This window comes from Arvicanthis niloticus, chromosome 7 (assembly GCF_011762505.2).
Source record: "Arvicanthis niloticus isolate mArvNil1 chromosome 7, mArvNil1.pat.X, whole genome shotgun sequence".
Taxonomy (NCBI): domain Eukaryota; kingdom Metazoa; phylum Chordata; class Mammalia; order Rodentia; family Muridae; genus Arvicanthis; species Arvicanthis niloticus.
Window position 1 is genome coordinate 52,872,607 of NC_047664.1, and position 15,132 is coordinate 52,887,738.

At 41.0% G+C, this 15,132-nt stretch overlaps 1 protein-coding gene across 2 annotated transcripts; it reads left to right on the forward strand.

The window, feature by feature from the left end:
- Window positions 1–7,357: 7,357 nt before the first annotated feature.
- LOC143443098 (uncharacterized) lies at window positions 7,358–10,766 on the forward strand. Of its 2 annotated transcripts, none has more exons than XM_076938490.1 (2): window positions 7,358–7,906; window positions 10,446–10,766. In XM_076938490.1, the coding sequence occupies exons 1-2, from the start codon at window positions 7,600–7,602 to the stop codon at window positions 10,484–10,486; spliced, it is 348 nt and encodes a 115-aa protein (XP_076794605.1). In that variant the 5' UTR covers window positions 7,358–7,599; the 3' UTR covers window positions 10,487–10,766. The 2 variants fall into 2 exon arrangements, with proteins under 2 accessions (XP_076794605.1, XP_076794604.1); XM_076938489.1 differs by having other exon boundaries at window positions 10,451–10,766.
- The last annotated feature ends 4,366 nt before the right edge of the window (window positions 10,767–15,132 follow it).

Genomic DNA, 15,132 nt, shown 5'->3' on the forward strand with positions numbered 1-15,132 from the left:
ATCACACATCCACATGTTTAGGAGTGTGGTTCATTGATTGTTGTGACATTATAGGAATTCTATAGTATGACATTTTTTTCCTCTATTTTTTACTCTCTTGGTAAGGCCTCTTGACTCTCATGAAAGGGATATGATTTAAATAGTAACTTAGAACGCAGGAGACAGAGAGAAGCATCAGACACTAGCCACCGTCCTCTCGTTCTCTGCAGTAGATGGTGCAGCTGAGTTCTCATTTCTGTCATGTTTTCTGAGTCATTCTTAAAAACTTCAAAAATTTGTGTCTAAAAACTTCTCAAGTACTTGCAGGTGTGTCATCTCATTTATGTTCTTAGAACTCTGGCCTCATTTGGCCATTGTTGACAGGTGGTTCTAAAAATAGCCAGAGGCTCCAGAGAAAAATGACTGGGATCCTAGGTTGATATTTTGATGTATCAGAATCGAATCATGGGTTCTGTTTGATCTGCTTCATAAGTGGGACCTTTGATGTTATACTTTTACCTCATTTCAAAGGGCATGCAGGGAAGAAAATACTAAAAGTCAGAATTTAATTCCCTTGTGTTTTACTTAATGGGTTACCTAGGTAACTCTTTCAGCTTTCAATGGTCCTTAAAACCTGCATTTTCACCAAGGAAGAGAAATGGATTATAGACATTTTGAGAGTTCAAAAAAAGATGCTTTAATACCTCTGGTTAAAAGAGTCTATAATGATTGCTTGGTTTGGAGATTAACATAGGGTCTATGTTGTGATTGAATATTGAATGCATTATTGAGCAGCTAGGATTATTTTAATGTTCAAGATAATATAGCAGCTCTTGAAATGGGTGGTACACAATATACTTTCATTACTCATAACATTTTGTGATCTATAATTCTACGTATGATATATCCTATATGTGTTTAGGTGTACAAATATAGATTCCAGCTGCAGGCCAGCTAACTGCAGGTCTTCACCCCTCTCTCCTCTCCTCCTAATGGTCCAGTTTCATTCACAGCTCTGCAGCAGATCATCTGCTGCAGCTTCCCCTCTCCCGACTCCCTCATCGCTAGGTGATCACACAGGTCTTCTCCTCCAAACTTCCTTCTCCCCACTCATTGCTTTCTTCCAGTGCCCAACTCCAACCACATTACCTAGGAGCCTGAAAGCCATTCTGGCAAGGGAAGCCAGTGGGCTAAGTGCTGCTCTTCTCCTCTCCCTCCTCTTCAACAAACTTATTTTTCATATCTCAACTCAGCTCTGTAGCACAGCACCTGCCAGAGCCTCCTGTTCCTCTCCGTGCCCATCTATAGCAAAGAAGATAGATCTTCTCTAACCTTCTTCCTAACTCATGCACTTATTTTGTCCCCCAACTTTAGTAGGCATTCCCTGTGAACCCACAAGCCAAGCTTTTCAGAAAAGCAAGTAGGCGAAGGAGATAGGCAAGCTTCAGATCTTAACTCTCCCTCTTCTCCAAATCCAATTCTCCAATCTCATCCCCAGCTCTAGGGAAGACTACTGGGGTAGTCTTTCACACTCTCTTTCTCCAGTCCTAGGGGATTTAGCAGATCCTGATGAAACATCATACTTTCCTCCCTCTTGTGAATTCCCTCAAAATCCCCTTCTTTGCTTGATTCTATTCTTCAGTATCAGCAATATAATAAAGGCAGTTTACACCAATCCCATAGCTAACAACATGTTAATCGGAGAGAACTCAAAACAATTCCACTAAAATCAGCAGCAATACAAAGTTGTTCAGTGTCTACATACATACATACATATACATCATATACATATACATATACATATACATATACATATACATATACATATACATATGACTTGAAGTCCTAGCTAGAGCAGTATGACAATTGAAGGAAATCAAGGGAATACAAATTGGAATGGAAGGAGTCAAAGTACTTTTCAGATGATGTAATAGTATACACAAGTGACTCTGAACATTCTGCCAAGAAATTTCCACAGCTGATAAACACTTCCAGCAAATTAGCTGGATGCAAAAGTAACTCACAAATATCAGTAGCTCTCCTATATGCAAATGGCAAATGGACTGAGAAAGAGGTCAAGAAAAACACCATTCTTCCATCATTATTAGTCTCTAATAATACAAACATCTTGGGGTAAATCTAACAAAGCAAGTGAAACACTTTAAGAATTTGAAGAAGATATAAGATGATGAAAAGATTTTCCATGCTTATGAATGGGTAGGATTAACATAGTAAAAATGGCCATCTTACCAAAAACAATCTACAGATTCAATGCAATCACCAATCAAAATTCTAACACAGACCTTGAAAGGACAATTTTCAGCTTCATAAGGAAACAGAAAAAAAAGACAAGAATTGTTGAAAGGATGCTGAATAATAAAAAAAAATTGGGAGGAATCATCATCTCTGATTCCATGTTTTATTAAAGAGCTAGCTATAGTAATAAGCAGCATGATATTGGTACAAAAACTGACATGAAATCAAAATGAAGATGCAGACAAAAATCCACATTCCTGTGGACACCTGCTTTTTTCCAGAAATGCACATTGGAGGAAAGGACAACACGTTCAGTAAGTGATGGTGTTCAAACTGTTAAGTAGAGTTAAAGTGAATCTGTATTTATTATCCCTCCAATACTCAATTCCAAATAGATGGAAGACCTCAACATAAACCCAGATGCACTAAACCTAACAGAAGAGGAAGTGTGGAATAGCCTTAAACTCATTGGTACAGGAAAAGACTTTCTGAACAGAACATTAGTAGCTGTTCTAATATCAATATCAACAATTATAATATCAACTAATATCAACAATTAATAAATTGGACCTTATAAAATTGAAAGGCTTCTGTACTACAAAGACACTGTAAGTAAAGCAAAACAGCACTCAACAGAATAAAAAAAATATTTCTATCAAGTCCACATTTAATAGAGGGCTAATATTCAAAATATAGAAAGAACTTAAAAGACTAGATATCAAGAAAATAAATAACCAAATTTAAAAATGGGTTAGAGAATTCTCAAAAGAGAAAATTCAGATGTCTGAGAAACACTTAAAAAGAAATGTTCAACACCTTTAACCATCAAGGATATGTCAATCAAAAGCACTTTGAGATTTTTATCTTAAGCCTGTCAGAGTGTAAGATCAATAAAACTAGTGATAGCTCATGCTGGTCATGAATTGGAGTAAGAGGAACAGGTACCCATTGCTGGTGTGAGAACAAACTTGAACAGCTACCATAGAAATCAGTGCAGTGGTCTCTAAGGGAGACAAGGATCGATTTACCTTATGATCCAGCTATATCACTCAGGCATATATCAAAGGATGCTTTTTCCTAGTACAGAGACTCTTGTCAACTATGTTCATTGCTGCTGTATTCATAATAGCCAACTAGAAACAACTTAGATGTCCCTCAACAGATGAAAGGATAATGCAAATATAGTATATTTTCATGATGAAATATTACTCACCTGCTTAGAAAAAAAAAACAAAATTCACAGGTAAATGGATGGAACCGGAAAAAAATCATCACAAAGAGAAATGTGGTATGTATTCACGGATATGTGGATATCAGCTCTTAAGTCAAAGATAACCAATCTATAACCCATAGAACCACAGTGGTTCTCTGTGCATGCTCTCTCAGTCCCAATGAGCTCGTATTTACATCAATGCTGTTGATTCACAGGACCTTGTGTTTTTGGTGTGTTCCATCCCCTGCAGGTCTTATATTCTGTATGCCTCCATTTCCACAGACTTCCCTGAGCTATGAGGGAGAAGATTTGATGCAGAGGCTGCACTGGTCTGCACTAAGCGGGATCCTAGATAGAAGTAAACACACGCCCCAAGCCCTAGCACAGAAGCAATCTCTAATTGATAACCACCTGCAAATGAAATTTTAGTTTGCTCTAAGGGAGTCTTATTGGGGAAACAAACTATTCTTAAGGGTTGCCTGCACTCAAGGCAGTAGATGGTCAACTCAGTGGAGGTTCCTTGTCTTGTAATGCTATGGCAGGGCCTTTTCTTTCTTTCTTCTTTTTTTTTTTTTTGATATTATTTTTACCTCATTTTTATTTTATTTGTAATTTCTTCACTGTTTTCTTTTTAGCCTATAGATAAATATATATGTTTATATTATATATAACATACAATAACTTATATATTATATATCATATAAAATTATGATATAAATATATTTTATATATTGTAAATTTATATGTATTTTTTCTATAGGTTAAAAAGAGTGAAGAAAATATAAATAAAACATATATATATGTGTGTGTATGTATATGTGTGTATATACATGTAGTATAGCTTTCAGTTTAGTGTTTTTATAGAATTCCTGCATTTGGGCATATCTGGAAGGGAATATTTGCCATACATGGGACAAAAGAGTCATATCCACAGTACACAAAGAACTTTCCTAACTGAAAAATAGGGAGACAACCCAAGTGAAGTGTTAACCTCACCACAGCTTTGTGCAGTATATATCAATCAATAAACCAATTTTTTAAATCGTGAAATTGTTGTTGGAGAAAATATTTTAAGTTCCAGTTCCACAGAATATTTCAAGAAAAGGATCAGACTCTGGCCTTCTTCATTCTAACAGGATCACCCAGCAACATTTACTTTTTATAAAACTATAGTGGTCACATAAAGAAGACAGATTAGGAAATCGTGTTTTCTAAAATGCACACACACACACAAAAAACCATGCAATTCTTTCCAAATTTTCAACCATTTTTTTTTTTTTTTGGAGAAACCATGTGTATCCCAGTAAAACTTCAAGAATGAGTTTCTTAATTTCTTCAATAATTAATTTTTGTAAAATATCTTATGTGTTTTATTGATGATAAATAAAAATATTAACTTTTGCTTTAAAACCATTTCATTAGTGACACCCTTCATGTCATGTATGTGTGATTTACTTATGACAGTACAACAGATCATTAAACTAAATGCAGTGAGTTCTACTTTCAGGTCCTACGTATACAGACCAAAATCCTATGAAGCAAAGTTATCATTTGCTAATGGAATACCATGGTACCTCCTCCATATTTGGCTCCTCCTAAGAGATTATGAGCCCATTGAGGGATGGGGCTGCAAATGGAATTACACCTATGAAACAGGCAAAGCAAGTCAAGCACTTAGAAATTAGAATCATAAATGATCACCTTTGTCAAAGTCAGACAATGAATAATAGGATAGCAGAAAGGGAACACTGGATAGCTTTGTTAACAGTAGTGTTATGTGTCACTGAAAAAAGTAAAGAAAAGCTTGCTCACAGAGTAAAAGCTTTCAAATCTAAAAATGAGAAAGATGAGAGAGAATGCATGCTGTTAGTAGGTGGTTCTCAAAAAAAGAAGAAAGTGGAAGACACCTTGCTTGGTACTTACTCAACTTGCTGGTCATTGGTCCTCTCCTCTTCTCTTCTGTCCTCCTGGAAGCTTAAGGAAAGAAACTTTCAGGGCAGGCGTGTTACTCTGATAGGTCCCTCCAAGCAGAAAGAGGACTTTCAACAGCCAGGGTCAGCACAGGGTGGGAGGGGGTGGGGGGAAGTGGCACATTCGCATTTCAGGCTTTTTGACAACTACAGAATGAATGATGTAATCAAAATGCATTTCTTAATAAAGTTGTTCACAGTCAGAATGAAGACCTCCAAACAGAATCCAGCCTTAACAACCAGACCTGAATCTGCTTCTGATTCTCCCCTACAGTGTGCCCTTAGGCAAGTAATTTCAGCTCTTTGATCTCAACAACTATACAATACAGATAGTAAATACCTAACTCACCAGGAGCTTCAAGTCTGTCACTGGCTATGCTAGAGAGAGGCAGAAAGCCAGTCAAAACCACCAACCTTTCTTCTAATTTCTCCTTGTAAAACCTACTGTCCACAGGGAAAACAGATGTGGTACACCCTGTCTTTTACACTTCCACCAAGGGGTGCCTTTCTCCCTAGGCTATTGTTCTCTTTAAGCCCTTCCTCTTGGTGTCAGGAAAGGCTTACTCAGTGGATTGTCTAGAGAGCAGAGGCACTGAAGAGGAAGGGCCATTCTGAAAATCTGTGAGTCTCCTGATTATTCTGTTGTCCTCACTTTTTATCCTACCTTCTTGCAACCTTGTTCCAAAGGCTTTTCCTTTTCTCTGAAAAAATGTTCCAGAAACATATGTCCCTTAAATGACTATGAGGTTATGAAAGATAATGCAATCAGAAAAAGAAATTACAAAGGTCCTTGCTTGGTTTCCGAGTCTTCATGAAACAAACAAAATGGGAATGGGGATCTCTAACTTTGGCATGCTACTTTAGAGAATTGAAACCTACTGTGCCTGCTTTTAATTGCTCCTTAATTGCATACAAAATTACAACACATAAAACCACACTAGAGGAATGCAGGCAGAATTACTTCATCTGAATAAAGTCACATTTTGCTTTTAAACTTGGCCGGTAGGCAGTCTAAATGCCAGAAGGTGACAATTGTTTTGTTGAAGGGCATTCTGGAAAAGTTCCCAAGGAAGTAGACTACTACAGCTGAATGTTATCTGGCTACGAAGAGAACAAAAAAGAAAAGACATAGAATGGCCAATTATGCTACATTTTGCCTGTGGTACAAAATACACAGCAACTTTGTTGTAAGGAATTAATGTGAGCCTAATTGCAGATGCAAACCAACTTTCAAGACCTACATACCCTGTATGTATCACAATCTTCTTCTATGTAGTAGAGCTAGGGAGCCTCAAGGAACAGAAACACTAAGAGAACACAAATGCCTGCCCAGGCTACTATGCCCAGAGAAACTCTCAATCATCATGAAGAAACCAAAATATTCTATGACAAAACCAAATCTTTCTTCTAATCCAGCCCTACAGGGGATACTAGAAGGAAAACTCCAACACAAGGAGGGTATCTACACCCAAGAAAACACAAGAAATTAATCATCTCACAACAAACCCAAAAGAAAAGAAGGAGGATTGAACTTGATTCTCAATTTTGTTTTCAGTCGTCTTGTTAAGGGACCTTTGGGCAACATATTCTTCCCATGAAATAGAACCAAGAACCCAGTGTCTGGCCTTTGTAGAAAATGAGTATTTCATGGGTGGAATCACAGCACAGTAACAGAGGGAATGGTCAGTGTTAGTATTTCGTCTAAACTCCACATCCCCAGTTACCTGGCAACAGCCAGGTATGCTCCTCCCCACAGTTACCTGGCAACCGCCAGGTAGCCTGATCCACTATAAAAGGGGCTGCTTGCCCCCTCCTCTCTCTCTTACTCCCCCTCTTCTTCTCTTGCTCTCTCTTGCTCTTGCCCTCTTCCTCTCTCTTACCCTCTTGCCTCTTGCCTCTCTGTCCCCTCCCCCACCTTTCTGTCTCTCCACTTGGTCATGGCCGGCCTCTACTTCTCTTCTCTCCCCACCTTTGCCCTTTCCCCTGAATAAACTTTCTCCCCCTTGGAACCGCATGGTCTGGAGTGGTCTGTTCTGAGCTGCGGTTGGACTACTTCTTAAAACAACAACAATGGTGCCGTGACTCGGATACGAAAACTTCGGGGCAGCTGCTGGATGCTGTAACCGGGCGGCCTGGCGCAGGCGTGGGGACACCGGCGGGCGGTTTAAAAGGACTGACGACATGTGGCCTGCCGCGGGCCGCGCTGCGCCACCGCCGCCGGTTGTGGTGGCGCACGCTGTCCGGGAACCGCCACAGCCACTAGCTGCGGTGGCCAGGCAGGACCGCGGACGCCACGAGGCTTGGGCCCGCCACTGCCGCTGCCACCGCCGCCGCTGCCGTTCTGGCAGAGGCCGAGCTTGGCAGCGCCGCAGCCTTGCACCCACTGGACCTGCCACCCGTCGCCGCCACCGCCTCTACGCCGCGTGGACTCCATCACTGCTATCTGCCATCACCGACTGCGTTAATTTCCACCGCTGCTGCAGACTAAGTACGCCTGCGGCCCACCACATGGTACTCTGCCACGTGGCTTAGGCAGCCAGACAGGCCCACACACAGACCTCGTGGTTCCGCTTTCCTGATACCAGACTGCATATTTCTTCAAACACACACCGGCTTATTGGTAAGGAAATTTCAATTGGCTGGGAGGGACCCTAGCCATCCAAATAAGACCTGGCCAGTCTTCCTTGGGCGGTGAAGTGTTGGCATTTGTCTGCCCTGGTCCCTATGACTAGCCTCCTAGCCGAACCACTATTTAGGACATTGGCCACTGGGTGACTCCCCTCCCCTCGAAAGCAATTTACACCCTCCCTCCCAATTAGCTCTAGCAGCTGTCGAAAGCCTGGTACCAGGGTAAATTGCTTCCCGCCGAACTCCGGGAGTTCGTGCTAGCCCCTTGGGTAACCTCGTGACGACCTGGTTACCCAGGCCGTTGGCTGATTTCTTACCGCCTTTCTATCGGGACGCCGATACGATAGCTTGGTAAGCCCTCCCTGTCACCCAATAGGCGCTACATTGTCTTCGGCCGCACTCTCAGGCACCCCACTGGGTTGTCTCCTTAAAAACCTCAGATCTCTAAAATTAACGCCTACTTTGAGGCCTTCCAAATTGATACATCTCTACAATGAAGTCTGGATTCGGTATACTCTAGGTAATGGTTTAAAATGGCCACCTAATGGCACACTAGACCCAGTCATTTAAAAGGGTCTTCATACATACATACAGCAGTCTGGTAAAGGAAAAAATTCCCTATATACAATCTACTTTTGCTCTAATCCCTCCATGTGTTCTGTCTGTTCCTAACCTCAGGTTTTTTTAGCCATCCGCCACTGATCAGAGTCACCATCCTCATGGTCCCAAGAAAGATCTCTTGAGCTCAGAGCTAACCCTTTTCTTCCCTGACCCTCCTTCTAGAACTCCTCTTGGGTGAGACACATCCCCTCTCCTCTTGAGACAGTTTCTCGCAGCTGAGTACCCCAGGCCGGGCCTGGACAGACTGTTCTCTCTCGCAGGAGCACTGGCTCCAAGCTCTAGTCCCTAGTGTGTCTCCCCCAAGGGTCAGTCGGCCACCTGCTGATGTAGGCCTCTTCCCCATTTTGCCTTCTCTGTCATTTGCGACTGGTTGTGACCATTTGGCTCAGCCGGTTCGCCTGAAAAGCAGCGGGTCCAGGACCCTGCTTGCTCCCTTCCCCTCTGTTCCTTAGCTCTGCTCTGGGTCTACTTCTTACATTCTGCCCGGGACCTGTAAAGTGAGTGCAGACTAGCCGCTAAAGGCACTGGGCAGTGACTTCCAGCTGCTAATAGGAAGTCCCACCCTACCGCCACAGCGACCCGACCTGCAACAACTATGCCCTCAGCTGTGGGCCCATAGCCCCAGCTTTCCTGTAAAGTGAGTGCAGACCCTAGCCGCTAAAGGCACTGGGCAGTGACTTCCGGCTGCTAATAGGAAGTCCCACCCTACCGCCACAGCGGACCTGACCTCTGCCCTCAGCTGCAGGCCCATAGCCCCAACCTGCCAGCCATTTGATCGTATGCCACTATTGCCAGCTTTCTTATTCTGTTCCTAGCCAAATGTTTTCTTGCTAATACTAAAATGTGCTTTTCTCTACCTACAGAACCCGCCAAAGCTACTTAAACCTCTTTCCTATCCTGTCTTAATAGATTTTTACTACTACTATTAAATTCTATTCAGTTACAACCAAACCTTATGGCTCTCAATCCTGTCAGAAGTCTGCTAATAGTATATTTAAGTTTGTAGCCGACAGAACTCCCAAAGCCTGTAACAGTTGACCCAAGATGGTTTCAGAAGACTTGGACACCTAGAAGATACAGCCTGGATTACATGCGATGATATGGTCACTAACAAATGCAGTGAGCTAAACTGGATGCTGTGAGTCAAATGACTTGGCTAAACCAAGGTAAGTCATTTCTCATGTCACGCGTATCCATTCCACAGAGAGAAAGCCCTGCGCCTTCTGTGCTTGGAAGCCAAACTGACTTCGCTCAAGAAACTATGGAGACCATGGGAACTGTTGGCTAGTGGACTCTGTCATTTTTAAAATAATATATAACTGCTAGATTATTGTTTACTCTTTCAGACTTCTGACTACATTGACAGCTAAGCTTTCACAGATATTATCTGTTACCTCATTACCTAAACTCAGTTGCCATCAATTAAATGCTTCTTATTTCCTTTTCTTGCTACTCCACTGTCCTAATATCTGAGTTCCTATAAACTTGCCTACCTCTAATAAAACATGCCACTATATGATCCAACAAAGGTTCATCTTAAAGACTGCTTATGTTATTAACTCATGCTGTTATCTCTTTTGTAAACTTACAAGCTACAGGAAATCCACTCAGATTTACCTTTCATGGACCAAATAGATGCCATCTAGATAAGTATATCTGCCTAAACTTCCCACTTACCTATTCCAAAGGGTGGGATCCCTCTGGGTTTCAAATGTACATCTTAGAAAAATTTTCTTTCCCCCAAATGTACGTAATCTTATTCCCTACAATTTGTCAAGTCCAGGCACATCCAGAACAACTCCAGAGAAGCAACCTCTAGATGCTCCATCTCCTGACACATATACAGCTGCTTCTACTGGACCTGCTCCTTCTGACCTGTCCTCAGATGGCTCCATGGACCCTGGACAGCAGGAAACAGCCAATTCTCCTACGACCGGACAAACACCCCCATACCCATTCTTCTGTGTTTCCCCTAGAGACACGTCGCCCCCAATGCCAGCAGGAAGTAGCCAGATATCACGACGACGTCCCTATTCCTGCTTCACAGTCACCTCTTTCTAATTTTTTCTTTTTAATTAAACCAAAACGGTGGAATGTTAGTATTTCGTCTAAACTCCACATCCCCAGTTACCTGGCAACAGCCAGGTATGCTCCTCCCCACAGTTACCTGGCAACCGCCAGGTAGCCTGATCCACTATAAAAGGGGCTGCTTGCCCCCTCCTCTCTCTCTTACTCCCCCTCTTCTTCTCTTGCTCTCTCTTGCTCTTGCCCTCTTCCTCTCTCTTACCCTCTTGCCTCTTGCCTCTCTGTCCCCTCCCCCACCTTTCTGTCTCTCCACTTGGTCATGGCCGGCCTCTACTTCTCTTCTCTCCCCACCTTTGCCCTTTCCCCTGAATAAACTTTCTCCCCCTTGGAACCGCATGGTCTGGAGTGGTCTGTTCTGAGCTGCGGTCGGACTTCTTCTTAAAACAACAACAGTCAGCTCATCCCTTAATTCAGTTGTTATTGTTGCAAGAAATTACTGTGTAATTTCTCTTAATTTGATCACTAATTTCTTTATTCATAAATAAGACTATTAACACAGCCTATTCTATAGAATCTCTGTGTGAATTAATGAAGCAAACATACAGAAAACCTGTGGCATCTAGGGAGAACTTATTAGCTGTTTGCCATCATTTAAAATGTCTGCCATTGGAAGCTTAAGGTCTTTCTCCACCTGTTTCTATAATTGCACCCATCAGGACAAAGGTTTTGTGTGAGTATACACAGTTTTGAGTATCATTAAATTAATTTTTCCCCTTTGAAGGCATTTCCTTAACAGGCTACAACGAAAATCACGAAGTCTCATTTTAATTGGAGCCACTGATTCCTATTAGAATAAGAACAGGATCATCTGGGGAGATTTCATGATAGTCTTCTTCCTATATTGTGGGAATATCAGCCTCTGTATATTAATTTATCTATACTGATCCAACTGGTAAAAAAGCTTGGGTATTTGAATAAGAGCTTAGGCCCGTAACTTTTGAGGAGCTAATATGTAAGGACAGTTACATGGGTTAGGAGAAATCCACCTTGAAATTTAGTAGGGAGCAGAACGGCACAACCCATATGCTATCAGGAGGAACTAGGGTGCTCTCCAACACAGGCAGATCAGATTTCCTTTCATTTAACCAACTTCTGGCTGTTTCCCTCAACCTCTCATGGAAAGGCCAGGATCTAAACCAGTTATGTCAGGCTTCAGAATGAAAGCTCTGGGTCTACTTTGTGGAACTTCTATAATTATTTTGTAACATGGTCATAAAAATCCTCCATAGTCTACATTCTTCCCCATTGACTCCATATTTTCTTATGGTTAAGCCAATTATAATAGTAAATCATGGGCACATCTGGGAAAGAAATAATCAAAAGTAATGTGTGGTGCTTAAGTAAATCCTGCCCCTTCAAGGTGACATAATATTTCCTCTGTGTATTCCAAGTGATGCTTCCTCCTGTTCCCCTGGGTCCACACATTAAACACTACCACAGTCATGATGCAAAGTTAAATTCAAAGTGACTAAAAGCCTCCTTTCTGTTAATTCTGATTCTTATTTTTTCCTCTTAATGAAAACTGTCCCTATGTTATTAATATGTAAATAAAGTTCACTAAATCTACATGTATAGTTGTGTACAGGCCAACCTTGCCACCGCTGACACAGAATTGTCATATTTTACTATCATTTTTACTCTAAAATCTATCACAGTAATATTCATGTAACTGTTAATGTGTTGTTGCTTGTTTAATCTGTAAAGCTTCCGAGTGGAAACGTATCTAAATAATAGGATTTGTGTCTTTGGGCTCTGGAAATGTTGGTGTATTATTGCTTGTTCAATCGGTAAATCTGATGAATGTCAATTTAAACAATGGCACCTTGGTCCTTTGGCTCTGGAAGACTGAGTTTATTGTACTGTTGAGTATAAATGTAACTCTGATGGTCATGACTGAAGAATTTTCTAAAAACCACCACTTCGTTTCTTGTTTTTATTTAATTTTTAAAGTCATCTTATCTCATTCTTACCCATGTTATTATTGAACTTTTAGAACTACAAAGATTAAAAAGGAAGATATGTGAAACGTATAACCTGAGATAACTATTGGACAGACATGTGAGCCTTGGAGAACTTTCCTGTGCAAATTTATTAGTGTCTTCCTGCCAAACACTCTAATCCATCACTAACGTGCTTTTCTAAAACCTGAAACCTGGAAAACTTTGTGATTCTATTTCTTGAAACCTGCATTGTGTGTTTAGAATCCACACGAGATAAAGAAGGTAGAAGAAGCTAAAGTGAGATTGAGGTGACACCTGGTGTGCCCTGTAGAAGGCACTGCTGATCCTTTTTGGACTGCAGTGGTGAAGGTTTAGTGCCTAGCCCATGCAAAGACTCACCGTGTAGAGAAAGGTGAAACAGTAAGTGCCAGCCTCAACAATCCTGTGACTGATTGATGACTGGGAGTGCATGTCATAGTCAAGACCAACTGGTATTTTGTTCACTCTGACACCATCCTCCATCAAAACAAAATGAAACAAAACAGAACAATTCTTATATCTGCTTCTTTATATCAGGATGTTATGTTTTTAAATCTTATTAACCTAGCAGGAGTGAATTGTCTTGCTTCTGAGTAAGTATCCTGACAAGGCAGGTGATTATTAACAGAAGTGGCTGTGGGTAGAACACTCTCAAGAAAATAGATATCTCAGATTGGTGTTGATCTAATTAAATCCAAAGACAATGAGTACACAGTGTTATTAGGGAATGCAGCACCAGTCACTGGCTCACCCAGAAGCAAATGGTAACACAATGACTGCTCATGATTTCCCGTGATGCAGTGTCTGCTGAAGCAAGTCTGTAGCACAGTGAGTGTTCAGTGATGTCATAAAGTACGAGGAACAGACTGACAAATTCTAATTATATAGGAAAATTTAAACATGTAATTTATAAACTCATAACATATAATTATTGATTTAATATGTGATCATGGAACTAAGGGATTTTTTATAGTTGCCCTTAGAGTATAGAATCTTTTGCCACTGATGAAGCTTTCATCAGGCCCAAAGTATGATCCTATAGATTAATACATTATAATATAGGTTAAATTCTTAACATTGCAAAGTATATTGCATGAAACTAGGTATAGCAGTTCCTCAAAAAAACTAAAAATGCAGCTTTAATATGACTCAAATATAAATATACACACACACACACACACACACACACACACACACATATATAAACCCTTGTCTTAGTTAGAGTTTCTATTGCTGTGATAAAACACCATAACCAAAAGCAACCTGGAGGGGAAAAGCTTTACTTCATCTTAGCTATTGTTCAGGCCACACTCTATCACTGACAGAAGTCAGGGCAGGAACTAAAGCAGAAGCCACAGGGAAGTACTGCTTACTGGCTTGCTCATCATAGCTTACTCAGCCTGCTTCCCTACTCCTAACTCCCAACCCATCCCCCAAGCCCTGTGAACAGAAAAAGATTTATTTGGCTTACACTTCCATATCACTTTTCATCATCAAAGGAAGTCAGGATAGAAACTCAAACAAGGCAGGAACTTGGAGGCAGGTGCCAATGCAGAGGCCAGGGAGGGGAGTGGCCTACTGCCTTGCTTCTAATGGCTTGTTCAGCGTGCATTCTTATAGAACCCGGGACCACTAGCTAAGAAATAGGACCACCCACAATGGCTGGATCCTCCCACATTAATCACTAATTTAAAAAACCATAATTTCCTACAGGCTTGCCTTCAGACTGATCTTATGGAGGCATTTTCTTAACTAAGGTTCCCTCCTCTCAGATAACTCTAGGTTGTGTCAAGTTGACATAAAACTATCCAGCTAGAAAAGGGCATCAGATCCATTTATAGATGGTCATGAACCACCATGTGGTTTCTGGGAATCGAACTCAGGACGTCTGGAAAAGCAGCCAGTTCTCTTAATCACAGAGCATCTCTCCAGCCTTGTGAGCACACAACTTGATCAATAATCATGATACAAAGAGAAAGCTTACTGTGACTCATATAATTCTTTTGAAACATCAAAGCTGACCACCAGTGTGACACTCATCTTCCAACACCAGGCTTCCAAATATTTCCCAAACAGTTTTACCAACTGAGAACCAAGTATTCAAATATATGAGCCAATAGGGGGTGATGGGTGGGGGGCATTTTCATTCAAAACACCACATCCCATTCTCTGATTGTAGCTATATCACAATGCAAAATATATTTAGTACAACTTCAAATGTCCCCACAGTCTTTCACAGTCTCAACAAAGTTTAAAAGTCCAAAGTCTCTTCTGCAACTCAAGGCAATCTCTTAAATGCAATTTTCTATAAGATCTAAAAGCAAATCACATACTTCCAACATATAATGGCAGAAAATACACATTACTATTCCATAAAGGAGGAATAGGTATATAATGAGGA